This window comes from Coffea arabica, chromosome 8e (assembly GCF_036785885.1).
Source record: "Coffea arabica cultivar ET-39 chromosome 8e, Coffea Arabica ET-39 HiFi, whole genome shotgun sequence".
Taxonomy (NCBI): domain Eukaryota; kingdom Viridiplantae; phylum Streptophyta; class Magnoliopsida; order Gentianales; family Rubiaceae; genus Coffea; species Coffea arabica.
This window is the reverse complement of record NC_092324.1, coordinates 43,654,048-43,671,193: the sequence shown is the minus strand read 5'-3', so window position 1 is coordinate 43,671,193 and position 17,146 is coordinate 43,654,048. Positions and strand designations below refer to the sequence as shown.

Here is a 17,146-nt window from a genome sequence, read left to right as displayed (position 1 = left end):
AGCCAATTGCAAATGAGAGGATACAATAGTCAAACCCAACTCAACTATACATTATAATGTTGCACATTTGGCTTAATCACTTGCATTTGATTTTTTTCTTACCTAAATTATCCCCAAAGATGACAGATGAAAATTTTCCAACGGTCACGTATAAACTCCTTTATATATATATATATAGGATAAGATTTAGTCTCTTTGTTATTTATTTTCAACGTCTACATATTTAGTCCTTTAAACTTTAATTTATCTGGGTTCTCAAATTTAAAATTAACTTTCTCAAAGACTACTGTCTTTGGTGATTATGAGAAAATGAGGAGAAAGTGACTGGTACAGATTCCAAAAGCAAGGGAAGGAATAAAAAGATAGCAAATCGAAACATTTATATGAGAGGAGTTTAAACATAGAGTTCTTGCTTATGTTTTTTCTTCACTTTTTTTAAAATATTTTTTCCTTTCCTAAACTCCCAAATTAAGGAGGCCTATTTGATGTTCAGAGATTGACATTCTTTACCTCACGTTAGCTTTCATATAAACCAATGCAGTTATTGCATAAGGTGGTAAAATTTAGAGTAAAATGGCCTTCAAGAGCTTGTTGGCAAAAACTAATCCAAGTTTCACTCCTTTATTTGGCCTAGTTGATATTTATTCCGATAATTGTAAAAATGCCCTGAATTTCTCACGTTGTTAGATATAAATTTATCGAGGGGAAAAGTTTGCTTTTGAAAGAAAAAGTGAAAAAAGAAAGATTGCCAAACTTATAACCTACATATGGGAGAATTTACTACCCATTTGGATTGTTATTTTTAGGAAGTTCTGTAAAAAAATGTATTGTATCGATTTGATATATGTGAGGTAAAAAGGTAATTGAGAAATATGTTCATTAAAATGTATTTGATGTTCAGAGATTGACATTCTTTACCTCACGTTAGCTTTCATATAAACCAATGCAGTTATTGCATAAGGTGGTAAAATTTAGAGTAAAATGGCCTTCAAGAGCTTGTTGGCAAAAACTAATCCAAGTTTCACTCCTTTATTTGGCCTAGTTGATATTTATTCCGATAATTGTAAAAATGCCCTGAATTTCTCACGTTGTTAGATATAAATTTATCGAGGGGAAAAGTTTGCTTTTGAAAGAAAAAGTGAAAAAAGAAAGATTGCCAAACTTATAACCTACATATGGGAGAATTTACTACCCATTTGGATTGTTATTTTTAGGAAGTTCTGTAAAAAAATGTATTGTATCGATTTGATATATGTGAGGTAAAAAGGTAATTGAGAAATATGTTCATTAAAATGTAAAAATTTTTCTGTAAAAATCTACCACTTAATTTTTAGCACCCCATAAAATAGAAACTACTTTTTATTAATAGAAAAAGCTAGCACTTAATACATTTTATTTTTGAGTATTTAATGGAGTTGTCAAACACCTGCTAAGACTTGCAAGGATAAAAGAAGAGGGAGCAGGAGGGGAGAGGAGCTTGAGGAAGGAACCATGTAAAATTGGTCCACATATCAATAAGTTTAACTCGTTTATTGCACGTCTCACGGACGAATAGTTTCAAGAAAGTTTCGATCTGTAGCCAGCTTTTTACGTGCATTGTTGTTAGTGGTCGGGTTATAAACTCCGAACCCATATTCTAAAGGGATACTTTCAAAAACCTCAAGGGAGGTTTTTGATTATTTCAGTGTCCTCCTCTTAAGTTTTAAAAATTACACTAATCTCTTTTAAGATTAATTATTTTATAATATTTAGACTCAATCGATAATTAAAAAATAATATTATGAGAGAAAAGATAATATGATTCCATCATTGTCCTTCAACTACTATATTATTTAATTTATTTAATACCAACCTACACATTAAAGAAAAATATTAAAATTTACTATTTATTATTAGGGATCAAATCACATATAGTATCAAAAAATAATATGTCATGTTATATTTTTCACTTAATACAAAATCCAAATTACTCTTTTCAGTTACATACCCATTGTCAAACATTATTAAAAACAAGTAATAAAAAAATTTGTAACCAAAATATTATAGAGATCAAACTTTAACATCATAAATATCCTTATGAATATATTAAGGTTAGTTATTGAGAATTTTATGGTATTAAAGTTCATTCCTTATAATATTTTGGTTACAGATTTTTTGATTATTTATTGTTGATCGTGTTTGACGATGAGTTTATAGTTGAAGAGAGCAATTTAGATCTTATATTAAATAAAAAATATAAAATGATATACAATTTTTGATGTCATATGTGATTTAATCTCTGTTGATAAACAATAAATTCTAGTATTTTTTTAATGTTTGGATGGGTATTAAATTAATTAAATAATTTAGTAGATGAGGAGCAATGGTGGAATCATATTATTTTCTCTCTCATAATATCACTTTTTAATTATTGATTGGATTTAAATGTTACAAAATAATAAACCTCAAGAAGATTAGTGTAATTTTTAAAATCTGAAAGGAGGCTAGTGAAATAGTTAGAAATCTCAAGAGAGGTTTCTAAAATTATCCCTATTCTAAAAGCCCCGAGCCCCCGACCATACCGGAAATTTTACACTTATTCGTTCTTTGGAAAAAAGAAAGGTTGCAAACTTGCAATAGATTGATACTTGGAAGCTTGAAAAGCATTGCTGACTGGACCCCATGCAAGTAACTCGTCGGTACTTTTGGCACATCATCAATGTTGCTAGCAATCAAAACCAAAAACCAACTCCATAAATTTGACAAATTCAAGCATTTTTGAATGGTTATCCCATTTTTTTATAAAAGAAAATTTGATTAACAGATTGTTGAAAATCCTCCAACATGATTTGATTTACATTATTGTTCTAATAACAAATTAAGCATACACCAGAAATTATTGCAATTTAATAGATATAATGATCTAATAAATCATCAACAGATCTGAAAAATACAATAATTTTCACAATTATCTTCTAATTAATAAATCACTGCAACTCCTTTCCCTGTCTTGTAATCATCAAATCTATTAATCAACGGTTTTAATTTTCAATAATTCTGTTGGTGAAACGGCACCGACACTTCTACATTACTAATGTCATGTATACTAGTTTCAATTGCATCGTGCAATACGAATATAAATAGTAGTACTACAAAAGACGATTAAGACAAAGGTGTAAAGAAACACAGCCTTTTTTTCGCTTATCAAAAGTTGTATCAATCTCATTCGTTCAAATTCAAATTCAAATTCAATTTATTGGCGAAAAGTCCATCCCTAATACCGTGGTGCCAGTGGGAAATTGAACAACGGTCAAGAAAAGAAACTAGTAGGCATAATTTTGGTTCCACGTGACTTTCAGCAGTTGCCCTTTTTGAAACTTGTGGTTCAATCAGATTACAATGAATCAGTGGTGTTCTATGAACCGACCGGCGAAGGATTTGTGGCTGAGAAGCAATTCTATTTACCACCACAAAATTCGTCAGAGTCCTTTCCCGTGGGAAGATGCATAAGCAATTCGTGCTTCATGGAAAGGTGTTCAAAGGAGCCACGAAAATCCAGCCCTTCTCCATCCTTGTGTAAATTATGGAATGTGCCTAGCCCATGGTTGTTTTTTTGTGGGATGCCTGCAAATTGTACTATTGAGGATTATCCCCTAGTTGTGAACCTTTCTTGCCTACATAATAAAGAATAGTTTTGTTTTTGTTTTTTTAAAAAAATAGAAAAACGTTTTTAACATTTTATTAAGTGGGTTCAAGCTCTTTTTGGTTACCGAACTTAATCCAGTTGCAAACTCTGACAAACTAGTTAAAAAGTAGGAGGATTCTGATAAATAAGAAGAAGAAGACGAGCAAATTAATCTTCCTTCCAGTTGAGTATTATGTGAAACTTTTACACGACATGCTAATTTCCCATGCAACCCATTTGATCTTTTACTGCATCGTAAGGACAATTGTGCATGATCAATTCAAGTTGCCTCAAAGTCTTGGTTAACAATCTTCCTTAGTACTTGATAGAAGGCAAGATATAATGCTAATAATATCTGTCCGCATATAAACGAAGAGAACTAGCTGATCTTGGTTTTAGAAGGTGAAGTTTTCGCACTCTCACCTAGCTGATCTTGTGAGCAAGCCATCTCAGAAGCAATTTCTTCTTCCAATTAAAAGCTTCGGGTTCCATAATTTTGCGAGTTGAACTCTTTGCTTTATTTCTGCCTTTTGGCCCTTTTTTCCCTTATAATGTGGGTCTAATGAGTCAGAATGTTTGTTCAAATCATTGCAATGGTTCACCGAAGGGTGTTAAAAATTTTAGAGATATTTTATAGGTTTCAACTATTGTGAAATGAGAGCCATTGTTAGACTTGCTATGGCCATCTTGCTGCATGATTATGGTTTTTCTGGTGATCAATTTTTATGTGATCAATTAACTTGTGCATAAAATTTTTTATGTGATTAACTTGTGCTAGGTTGTGTGCTAGGACTGCAAAAGTGATTAATTTGGTTGTGTGCTAGCACAAGTTAATCACTTCTATGGCATGGTAAAAGTAGAGATTGAAAGTAAAACGACAAGAGATCCCATCTAATTAATGATCTTTTTCTTGGTTGATTAGGTAATTGTTGATCATTCATTTTTTATCTGCTCTAAATTAAAGGTAAGCATATCTTCGGTGCCAGCCTCACTTGTATGCACAAATTCATAATACTTGCATGTAGGATCAAGTTTGCTCTTATGCAATTATGTCTTGATGTCTTGTCTTGTTGAATTAAAATTACTGGCTACCCTCTAAGGCCATTAATTTCAGAGTAAGATTATTACGGAATTTATTGGCTTGCCCAAATTGGACCATGTAACAACCTATTACAGTTAGTTCATCTTTATTGTTCTAGTAAAATCTCGTTGCATTGACTGTTAGATCGTTGATAATTTATTGCAGTTATGAAATACTAATATATCAATCCTAATATATCGTATCGATGTCTCACGTTAAGTCAATTAGTAGTCCAAGTCCAGTAGGTACAAAAATCTCTTCAGCATCATAAATAAATTGAGTAAACGAATAACGACAATAACCAATTTACCTAAAGTCAAATTCTCCATAGTTACTAGCAGCCATCATGTATTTAATATATAATCATTTTATATCAATTCACTTACCTTCATTTGATCTTGTTTAACACAGACCCAGGGCAACCTCACGCATCGCGTGAGGCTGAAAAAAACTAGTGTTTTAAAAAACAAGACATAACAGCCTTTTTAATAGTTTTGATTAAGTTATTAATTGTTGACTAATTTGACTAACAATAAATAATAATACAATTTTTATAACGATTTACATAAACAAAAAAAGAATTTATTTTTCAACGAACAATCTCAATACAAACATTTTGTATCATCATCATCGTTGTTTTTCGATTGAAAGCCTAATAAAACTAGAATAATACATACAAAATAAACATTAATCTAATACGAATATGACAATATTTAAATGAAAATAAACAAAGCAGAAATTTGTTTTGTTTTTATCAATTTAATATTTTGTGCAATCAATATGTAACCAAACCACTAAAGGGGGTAAATTTGATTATTTCATACATTTAGGAAAGAGCAAACTAACACTAAGCTAAATCTTAGTGAGAAAAAATGAAAATTATCTTATTTGGATTTCACCTTAGAGACAAATCAAATTCAAATTAGAAGTTTAAAATACAAATAGACAATTTTATTTTTATTTTATTTTTTAACTTTTGCCTTTTTTTTTTTTTTCTAAAAAAGGCCATTTCATTGATATATCAAAATCCCACCAATTGTTTTAAACTAGACACATCCCATATGCAAAAAAGAAAATTAATAGACACTTTTAAATTAATCAAAATGTCTTGTTTTAAAAAATGGGCACCTTAACAAAAATTGTCTTTTTTTTTGGGATTAAATTAACATATTGTCTTTGTTGTTCTTATTTATTTATTTATTTTTTCTAGCATGGGAGGGGTGGGAACTATAATAGGTTCGACTTTGCACATGTTCTGAAGTATGAATGAAGAGCATCCGGACTAAGCTATCAATCAAAACAAAAAACCAACTCCATAAATTTGACAAATTCAAGCATTTTTGAATGGTTATCCCATTTTTTAATGGAAGAAAATTTCATTAACAGATTGTTAGAAATTATCCAGCATGATTTAATTTACATCACAGTTTTAATGGTAGGTTAAACATACACCAAAAATTACTACAATTTAATAGATATAACGATCTAACAAATTATCAATAGACCTGAAAAATATAATAATTTTCACAATTGTCTTCTAATAGATAAATCACCGCAACTCCTTTCTACTTGTATTGCAATCATCAAATCTATTAATCAACGTTTTTAAACTCCAATAACTATGTTGATGAGACGGCACCGGCATTTCTGCATTACTAACGTCAATTACACTGGTTTCAATTGCATCAAGCACTACGAATATAAATAGTAGTATTACAGTAGACGATTAAGACAGGGGTGTAAAGAAATACAACATTTTTTTTTTTCACTTGTCAAAGTTGTATCAATCTCATTCATTCAAATTCAAATTCAATTTATTGGTGAAAATTCCATCCCTAATACCGTGGTGCCAGTGGGAAATTGAACAACGGTCAAGAAAAGAAACTAGTAGGCATAATTTTGGTTCCACGTGACTTTCAGCAGTTGCCCTTTTTGAAACTTGTGGTTCAATCAGATTACAATGAATCAGTGGTGTTCTATGAACCGACCGGCGAAGGATTTGTGGCTGAGAAGCAATTCTATTTACCACCACAAAATTCGTCAGAGTCCTTTCCCGTGGGAAGATGCATAAGCAATTCGTGCTTCATGGAAAGGTGTTCAAAGGAGCCACGAAAATCCAGCCCTTCTCCATCCTTGTGTAAATTATGGAATGTGCCTAGCCCATGGTTGTTTTTTTGTGGGATGCCTGCAAATTGTACTATTGAGGATTATCCCCTAGTTGTGAACCTTTCTTGCCTACATAATAAAGAATAGTTTTGTTTTTGTTTTTTTAAAAAAATAGAAAAACGTTTTTAACATTTTATTAAGTGGGTTCAAGCTCTTTTTGGTTACCGAACTTAATCCAGTTGCAAACTCTGACAAACTAGTTAAAAAGTAGGAGGATTCTGATAAATAAGAAGAAGAAGACGAGCAAATTAATCTTCCTTCCAGTTGAGTATTATGTGAAACTTTTACACGACATGCTAATTTCCCATGCAACCCATTTGATCTTTTACTGCACCGTAAGGACAATTGTGCATGATCAATTCAAGTTGCCTCAAAGTCTTGGTTAACAATCTTCCTTAGTACTTGATAGAAGGCATGATATGATGATATAAAGAAAGAGAACTAGTCAAAGAGATTAAGACTTTTGGTTTTATTTATTTAAAAGAGTAAGAGACGTCAAATTTTTAATTTCCACAATGAACTTTCAAACAGGTTGGACACTTTGATTTCTCAATTGTGCTAAATTCCATTCATGTGACCAAAACATCATGTTTGTAAAGTCTGACATGCAATGCATCAAAAACCATCAAATTGTTGTGAAGATCGTGTCTGAAATAATTGTTGAAGATCGTGTCATTTCAAAAGCTAAAATTTAAATTAATGATTCCTGCTAGTGTTAAGAACAAAAGTTTGATTCTTATATGCGGATTTTTGTTCTTTTTTTTTTTTTCCTAATACTTCCTTCCGTCGTAGCCCCCTCTTGCTAGCTTTATTAAGGAAAAGCCTTATATGCTTTGCATTGACCGTAGAGCATCCAGGCCTTATTGCTAGGGATGTTCATGGATTGGGTAACCAGTTTATTTGCAATTTCACTGAAAGCGGTTCAGTGAAATTGCATTCCATATTCTAACCCTATTTAATCAGTTAACTGCTAATTTATTAACTTGTAAGATGGTGTTGGGTAAATAGGGTAATCTAGCCTTCTTGTACTTATAGAGAAAAAGAAAAATGAAATTAGATTAACAAAGAAAACAATACAGCAATTATCCAAATTAATAAGAGTGTTTAATCCTACAACTCTAGAAAAACTACCAATAAAATAGAAAATCAGAACACAATAGATAATTAAAACATAAAATATTCTAAACATTTGTTTTTGTTTTCTCTACTTCTTGAAAATTATTAACTCTTTTTTCATTAAGAATGAGGGTTACTTCACAGCCAAATATGTAAGTTCTAAAAATTAAAAACAAAATAAGTAGAGTGGTAAAGTGGATAAAATTTATGAGGAAGAAAAAGAAATTTTAAAGAAAGACAAAAGATAGAGTAGTAGAGTAAATGAAATCAGTGGTAATAAATATAGGAATTGGAAAAAATAAATCGAAGATCAAGTTAAATATACAAGTTTATAAGTTGTGAAAAATAAAATTTACAGTGGCATGGGTCTCGTAACTTAAATTATTAGTAAATGATTAAGTAATTATGGATTGAGATTTGGATATTAATTATCTTAATCAACCTTACACACACGCGGGTGGGTTCGGATAATCGCAGTTTTTGAAAATTGAAAATCATACCTTAACCTAATTTTTCAAGTAGGGAACCAGCTAACCTTATTATTTTGAAAATTATGAGTTAGTTATCCTATTTTTCTGTTTGGACCAATCTGGCTTTCTTGATTACTTGCCTTTTCAATTCTTTTTTAACACCCCTACTTATTGCTGCTTTTTCATCAATTTTATAGAAATAAAAGGTAGAAAATTGATGCCTATGCGTCTAAAAAACTTTCCATTCACATCATTATCTATTAATTGCTCAAACATTACCCAAATAAAAACTCGCTTTGCACATCCATATCTTCATCAACTATATAATTATGAAAATAATTGCTCTGACCATTTTGTTAAGTGAAGATCTCATAAAGAGTGTTTCACACTTCAAGGTTGTACATTGTTGGATCTTCACCTAAAGCATTTTCGTCCCTCACAAATTCAAAATAGAACAAATGATTTCATTCCAATATTCTTTTCGTTTTGGGAACAAAATGAAAACAAAAATGGACCATTTTGGTTTCTAAACACACTTCTGGCTCTTAATTAGATTAGAAACTCATGCGACAAAACCATTAACTCTTAATTTTTACCAATTCCCCTCGCAAAAAAGAAATATTTAACCTAACCCAATTCAAAATAATTAGGGTCCATGTTGGGGCTCGATTGAGGAAGATCAACTGAGAGAGATGGGCTCATTCGCCGTGGCCACTAAAAAATGTTGGTGCAGCAAAGAATCATGAAGATTCATGGCTTGTAGAAAGCCCAATAAAGAAGTTCTATGGCTGCTCGTATTATGAAATAAGTTTTCCATGACAGTAAGAACATACACGATTGAAAGAAGTTTAACATGATCCCTAACAAGAGATGGACTCCATATTAATTGAACAACAAATGTGCACTAGTGGGAAGAAAGCATAAGCTTGAAGAGTACTGCATGGACTTACCCTTTAATTTTTGGTTTATTCTATTGATTTTGTTTTGTTCTATTTTAGTTTCATTTTTTTTTTGTTGATGATGAACATTTAAAGCATAACGCAGCAAGGTGTGAAATGTGCAACTGATTAAGGCGGCTGGCTAACTCAGGGGACTATCGAGGAATGTGAAAAACATGGACCGGCCAAGATTGAAGGAAGTAGTAGCAAAGAGGGAATGCAGAAGATGTACATGCTTTTGGTTGTCCAAGTGATATTACATACGCAGGAGATGTCCAAACAGTAAATAGGATTGACCATTGTTGGATGGAATCCTCTTGCATCGTACTCAGTCACACCCTATTGAGGAATGTGAAAAACATGGACCGGCCAAGATTGAAGGAAGTAGTAGCAAAGAGGGAATGCAGAAGATGTACATGCTTTTGGTTGTCCAAGTGATATTACATACGCAGGAGATGTCCAAACAGTAAATAGGATTGACCATTGTTGGATGGAATCCTCTTGCATCGTACTCAGTCACACCCTATTGAGGAATGTGAAAAACATGGACCGGCCAAGATTGAAGGAAGTAGTAGCAAAGAGGGAATGCAGAAGATGTACATGCTTTTGGTTGTCCGAGTGATATTACATACGCAGGAGATGTCCAACACAGTAAATAGGATTGATTAATGAAGATGCTAGATTTTAAGGCCTCATTTTGTATGTGTGGAACAAAAAATGTACAATTTCAAAATGCAAGCCAGAATTTGTGGGATTTTCCTTTCTCATTGATAAAATTCAATCTTTTTCTGGACCATTGTTGGATGGAATCCTCTTAAATCGTACTTAGTCAAACCCAATTCTTCCGAGTCAAACTTGGATACCAGTCATTTTTCTATAAAAGCACCCCCATGTCCAATTTTTATAGACCACAGACAATATTAACAACTCTGACACATTTGTTCATGCAATCACAGGTATCAATCCAACAAATTATACCTGAAATCATCACTTTTACGTCCAAACCTTCTCTGGCAGTAACCATGGAACTTTCCTCAATCTTGTGGAGTCTATTCTCAATGCTCATTCCAATGTTGTTGTCAAGCCTAATTAGACAGAAAAAATCCAACCCTCCTTCCCCTTTACCTCCAGGTCCAAAGTCCTTGCCTTTTGTGGGATGCATTTTCCAAATGCTAAGAAACAGACCAACATTTGAGTGGATGCACAAAATCATGCATGAGATGAACACCGAAATCGCTTGTTTTCGTCTTGGTGGCATTCATGTCATTCCAGTCACTTCTCCTGAAATAGCTCGTGAGTTTCTCAAGAAGCAAGACTCAATTTTCTCCAGCAGGCCTGTTTGCATGTCTGCAGAACTTCGCAGCAGCAAATACCTATCGGCAGTTCTTTCTCCTTCAGGCAATCAACAGAAGAAAATGAAGAAAATTGTCATTTCCAGCGTGCTTTCGCCTGCTAAACACCGTTGGCTTCATGGCAAACGCATCAAAGAAGCTGATCATTTAGTTAATTACATACTCAATCAATGCAATAATTCTTTGACCGGTGGCGAAGTGAACATAAGAATTGCTGCAAGGCATTACTGCAGGAATGTCACGCGGAGGATGTTTTTCGACAAAAGATTCTTCGGGAGAGGTACGGAAGATGGAGGACCAGGGACTGAGGAAGTAGAGCATGTTGAAGCACTCTTCACAATTCTTGATCATTTGTTTGCGTTCAGTTTATCAGATTATGTTCCATGGATGAGGAGTTTTGATATGGATGGCCACGAAAAAATCCTTAGCATGGCTGTTGGAAGTGTGAGAAAGCACCAAGATCCTGAAATTGATAGAAGGATTGAAATGTGGAAGAATGGCTTGAAGAAGGAAGAGGAAGACCTTTTGGACGTCCTGATCATGCTTAGAGATGGAACTGGTAGGCCATTGCTGACAACTGAAGAGATCAAAGCACAAATTATGGTAAAGACAAACCCTATTCTCCATATTCTAAACATTAATTAGTCATAAGGTAGCAATTCTCAAATTATGATAGTTTTTGAAATGAATCTTCAATGAATACGTTTTCTAAACAACATATTTACTTAATGCATTTTTTGAGAAATAAATGCCTAAACCAATCAATGAATCTATTTTGTAAATGTGTTTTTTAGTAAAATATTGCATTCACTAAACACATTTTTTCATCCTTTGTGTGGGAGTATAAAAAAATCATGCTTTGGGAATCGTATTGCAAATGTCTTACCTTTTGAGAGTTATAATTTCAAAAGTTGTAAGAGTTTCCAAATAATGAGAGTTCTGAAACAAATAAATACGTTGTCTTAAGGAAAAGATTCCTAAACAAGTAAAAGTACTTTTAAGAAAATAACTAATTAACTAAATGCATATTTTACCATTTGGGAAGAGGTTTGGAAAACACCACTTTTTGAGAATTGATATTTAAAAAGTTCCATCTTTTCAAAATTTACTCGAAATTGTTCACCATGTCCCATAATTTTCTGTATTGCTTTGAAGTTTCAATTATGTCACCAGTACATGGCATGAGAAAACATGTAGACGATCAATGTTTCCCTTACTAACTGATTTCAAACATAACTTTTACAGGAACTAATGTTAGCAGCAGTGGATAATCCCTCAAATGCTATCGAGTGGGTGCTAGCAGAGATGCTAAATCAACCCGAATTACTTCAGAAAGCCACACAAGAACTGGACACGGTGGTTGGAAGGGATAGACTGGTTCAGGAATTTGATCTCCCGCGGCTGAAATACATAAAAGCATGTATAAAAGAAGCCTTTCGACTCCACCCCATTTCGCCCTTTAATGTTCCTCACGTATCTACTCAAGACACCATTGTCGGAGGCTACTTCATCCCAAAAGGCAGTCATGTATTGCTAAGTCGTCTTGGACTTGGCCGAAACCCAAGAATTTGGGAGGACCCTCTCAAGTTCAAGCCTGAGCGTCACCTGGAGGATTTGGATGAATTGAAAGTGGATCTCAATAATCAAGAATTACACCTTTTGTCATTCGGCATTGGAAGGCGTGGATGTCCAGGAGTTCAGTTGGGTTCTACAATGTCTATCATGTTGCTAGCTAGGCTTCTTCACAGTTTTACTTGGGAAATTCCTAGAGGTCTTTCACGGATTGACTTAACTGAGTCACCTCTTTTTGCCATTGCTAAACCACGGTTAGCAATTTTATGACAACAATACGTGTGTATTATCAACGTCTTGCGGCTGGACATGCTACAACTCTCTGTTAAGGCTATTAGGTAGAAATTAAGAGTCGCATATTTGCAGTTATGCTTAGTGTCTTAGTGTAACAGTTGATGGTCGTAAGATATTAGTCAATTCTCTTCAAGGTTGAGCAATTATTATCATCTCATCTCTGCTCAACTAGCCTATTTTACATCATCCAGAATCATGTATCTTTATGTTCACGAAAAAAAAATAAAATAAAATGTGTATGTTTGAAGTTATGATTCCCACAATGCTTATGCTTTCATATTATCAAAATATAGAAGTTCTAATGTTTAAATGGGCTCATCCCATGTAGCCCAGGAGTAGGGTAGATCGTCACTTGAACCTAACGCTTTAAGGGTTGAGTCTTGGAGGGAGTTTACGTTGCTTATTAATTCAGCATAGGAGAAGCGAGATAACTTGTACTGTGTATCTTAAATGAACCTAACCCTCGTAGGGTAACTTCTGTGTATCCTGGCTAGAATTAAATGAAGTCTCTCTGTTATGTTTCAAGAGAAAGAATAGTACAGTAGAAGAGAGATAAGGCTCTTAAGTATTCTCCAAAGTATAAAACGAATAAAGTTGAGAACGAAATCTTTTTCTGTACAAGTATGTCAAGGAGTAGAGTTTGAATTGGATCCATTTTATCTAGACTCAGATCCATCGAATTTATTTGCACCAATATATTAAAATTGACTAAATTTTGCCTTCTGATTAATCATTAAAAATTTTGTTATATTTTTGATCCATTTTTCTCCGTTCAAATGTTTCGTGAAATTTGGACTCTAAAATATTCTCAAAATATTCATTTTTAGAATATTGATTTATAGATCAAAAGAAAAGTAATGATACAATCGAATGATTTTATATAATTATAGTAATTTTAATATAAATAAATGGAGAGAGAGCAATGGTGAGAATCCCAATTCCATCTAGAAAACGTGTTAGTAGTATCAAAGTGTAGGAAAGATAGACTGAGGATGGAAGGCCGGTGCCATTTGTGGAGAAACCCAAACTCCAATGGGTTGAAATTAGGTCACCAACCACCACCGCTTAATGCCTTTTTGCTTAGTTTGGGTTCTCACACTACACAGTAACCAAACTTTTCAACACTTTGAGAATTTTCTTTCATTTTCTATCAAGGTAGTTCTCGTGTACTTGCCAGTTTTTTCAAGTTAAAAAACCGTCAATACATGTACGATGTACGGACTATAATTACAATACGTGGGTGCATGGCATATCTAGTCTGGACAACAGAAGATTTGGTGCCTCAAGTTCTGAACAGTTTTTGAAGGGACCTACGTGCATATAGAAAATTTCTATGAAAACCATATATTTGCTTGGATATATCACCCATGCTGCATGCGAAGAAGCAAGACGAAAACACTACCAATTTACTGCAAACTTTCTGTTGAAACAATTGACAATGAAATTAAGGTGATGGGACCTCCAAAAGCCAGCAGACAATCGAAAATTTTGCTTGTTCAGGACCACTACGTTTTCTTCATGAATAGTGATTAGATGGTACGAAATTAGGTTAACTAAGGTCTAAAACTATCTCCAAAAGCTGAAATTATAAAAGAGAAATGCAAATTAGAGACTTTCAACTACAAACTATGACAGTTCAATATCCACGTCACGTAATTTTGATACTATAACTGACATGTACAGGATGTAAAGAGTACCTAAATATAACATGGATATTATAAAGTTTTACAAGTAATTTGTGCTCCTCTCCCACTTATTATGCAGTATTATTTTATTTTATATTATATAAAAAGGAGTTCATCTCAAACTCATTCTTTAACTTTCTTCTGCCAAATTTGAGGTTAATTTAGGTATTAAAATCATGCAATTTGGCCATAATCACTTTTTTATCCTAAATTAACCAGTAACATAGTTTGAGAGTTGAGTCGATCTCTCAGTTTCCATCCTTTCATCTCCTCTTTCCATTACTTCCAATTATGCTAAATAACAGATCCTTATTCTTTCCCATCCGTTACTTTCTATTATTTTAATATTGGAACTTTCTTCTTCCTTTCTTAAATTGCTGTCCTCTATTTCAATTGCCATATTAAAGCTTTTCTCTTTGGCCCTTGATACTACTATATGTTGTTTCTTTCAGTCTGCGTCAGCCAGCTTTTAAGGTTTCTTAATCTTGTTAGTCTCCCAAGTATTCTGTTGTTCTAAACTTAAAGGGATTTTTTCTTTGCTGATTTTTGTGGCCATCCATTTGATGTTTTCTCTGTCTTTCCATGATTAACAAGTTTAATGTTAGATTGAGGTTAACTACCTTCAGTTTATTAACGTACCTTGTTCAAACAATTTAACCGCAACTTTCTTTTTTTGTTAAATAGGTTGAAGAGGGAAGAGTTATTTTAATAGTGTTGTTACCCAAAATCTTTTGGAAAAGGTGTGTAAAATTAGTAATTTACTTTACTAATAGGTTAATTTAATTTAATTTTTTTTTTTGCTTTTCTTAATAGTAACAAAAGACTTAGTTGCTAGCCATTGGAGCCTTTTGATGCGAACTCTGACATTTGTTAGATGAAAGAGTCCGGTTACTCAGCTTCTATCGCTATGTGACCACGTACTCATAGCAATTACTACTTTTTGACGCGAGAATCAACACTTTTGGTGAAGATCCTGGTTACTCGGTAGTAAATACTAGCAGAGTACAGTCAACTCTTATTCACAGCCAAATAATACCAAAAATTCAAAATAACACAAAAATCAAAAGGAACTTTGCAGCTGCTAGCCTCATTTTTAAATATGGAGAACTAAGGTTAATAACCGGACCAATTCACATGAAAATGTCAACAGTCATTCCCTACGCCTAGGAGAGTTAACCAAAAATTATAAAAGTCACACAGTCGTCGATATTCACCACAGAGACATTCTTAGACTCAACCACATCCACTTGATACACTTCCATTACTAAAACTTGGCAATAGCAGAAATAGAGGTAACAATCCAACATCAAACTTTGGTATTCACATGAGAGCTAAGCACTAAAAAGAAAGAAAGGGACTGAACGAAAGATAGACAAATAACAAACTAGAAATAAAGGAAAAACCCCTAAAAACTAAAAACTACTAAAACTAAAACCACAACTGATCTGATCCCCCCTACACCTAAACAATACATTGCCCTCAATGTAGCAAATTAACATCACAAGTAGGGGAGAGGGTAACAAAACTTCCCTGAAGTGGGGTCAAAGTGGTGGGTGGTACCCAAATTGAAGCATAAGACTCGCATGCTGCATGAATGCTGCCAAATTCTGCGCCATGCTATGCACATTATTAATTAGACGTAATGACTAAGCAATAAGCAATGAAAGTGGCACAATAATCTTCCAAATCAATAAACAAAAGCAGAAATTACTCAACTCACGTCACTCCAATGGACTCAAGACAGAAGGCAGGAAAATAGACTCAAGTGATACCAAAAATGACCCCAACAAGGTAGCAAATAATGACAAAATGAACTCACCCCTAAAGCCCAAAAGTTGTCACCAATTAGAAAGTCCAATACATAACTCAACTAGGAGCAAATATAAGCACAAGGGTTTGGGTTTTCAAGCAAACAGCTGACCAAACACACAGGGAAGAAGCAATTCAAATAGGCAGCCCAAAACACTGATAAATCCAACTGTAATCAAAACATGCAATAGAAACTCCAAGCAAGGCACAGGGAAAGAAAATCAAACAATATACCACTTGCTAATATCCACCCAGAAACCTAAGAAAATGGCAACAACTCCAGCAGTTTAAAATCCAGAAAAATATTAGTGACGGAGGTGAACAGCCCTACCTCCACTCGTCAATTTGTTTGACAGGTGGTGATGGCGGACAGCGTCCGTAGTAGTGGCGGCGGTGATCTGGTGAGGAGTGATAAGAATATATTTTACGTATTTTTTAGTGTGTTTTATTAGTTAATTTTGGTTTGATTATTTAGTTTTATAACTAAAATAACTAAGGTTTTGGTAAAAAACTACATTTTATGTTAAAATGGCTAAACATTGCATTTTATGGATTTTTATGGTAAAAACTTCATATTTTGTAGGTTTAATGATTCAATCATCAATGAAGTATATTGAGAAGATATTTGGAGGATTGAAGATGGATTAAAGTGGTGAAAATAAAATATGAAGTGTAAAAGAAGAAATGCAATTTGAGGACAAAAATCAAGAAAAGTCAGCTTTGACAACTCAGATACATTTTTGTATTTTGACTATATCAGGAGCTACAATGATCGGATCAAGGTGATCTTGGTACCATTTTGAAGCTAAGAGATATATCTACATTTGGTATGAAGACATCAAAGTCCAATTCAGCCGTTTTCTTGGTCAAAAGGTCGAAACACAGAAACTTATCTGGATGGTCGAAAGCTGAAGCCCAGAATTGACCAGTCTATGGTATTTTGACCATATCTCCGTCCACCGATCTCCAAATTAGATGATTCTTGAAGCATTGGAACTC

The 17,146-nt window shown here is 33.5% G+C and overlaps 1 protein-coding gene across 1 annotated transcript; it reads left to right on the top strand.

Moving 5' to 3' along the window:
- Window positions 1–10,406: 10,406 nt before the first annotated feature.
- LOC113704828 (tryptophan N-monooxygenase CYP79A68-like) lies at window positions 10,407–12,838 on the top strand. Its single transcript, XM_027226701.2, has 2 exons — window positions 10,407–11,390; window positions 12,033–12,838. Exons 1-2 carry the CDS (start codon window positions 10,458–10,460, stop codon window positions 12,627–12,629), a joined length of 1,530 nt encoding a protein of 509 aa, XP_027082502.1. The 5' UTR covers window positions 10,407–10,457; the 3' UTR covers window positions 12,630–12,838.
- The last annotated feature ends 4,308 nt before the right edge of the window (window positions 12,839–17,146 follow it).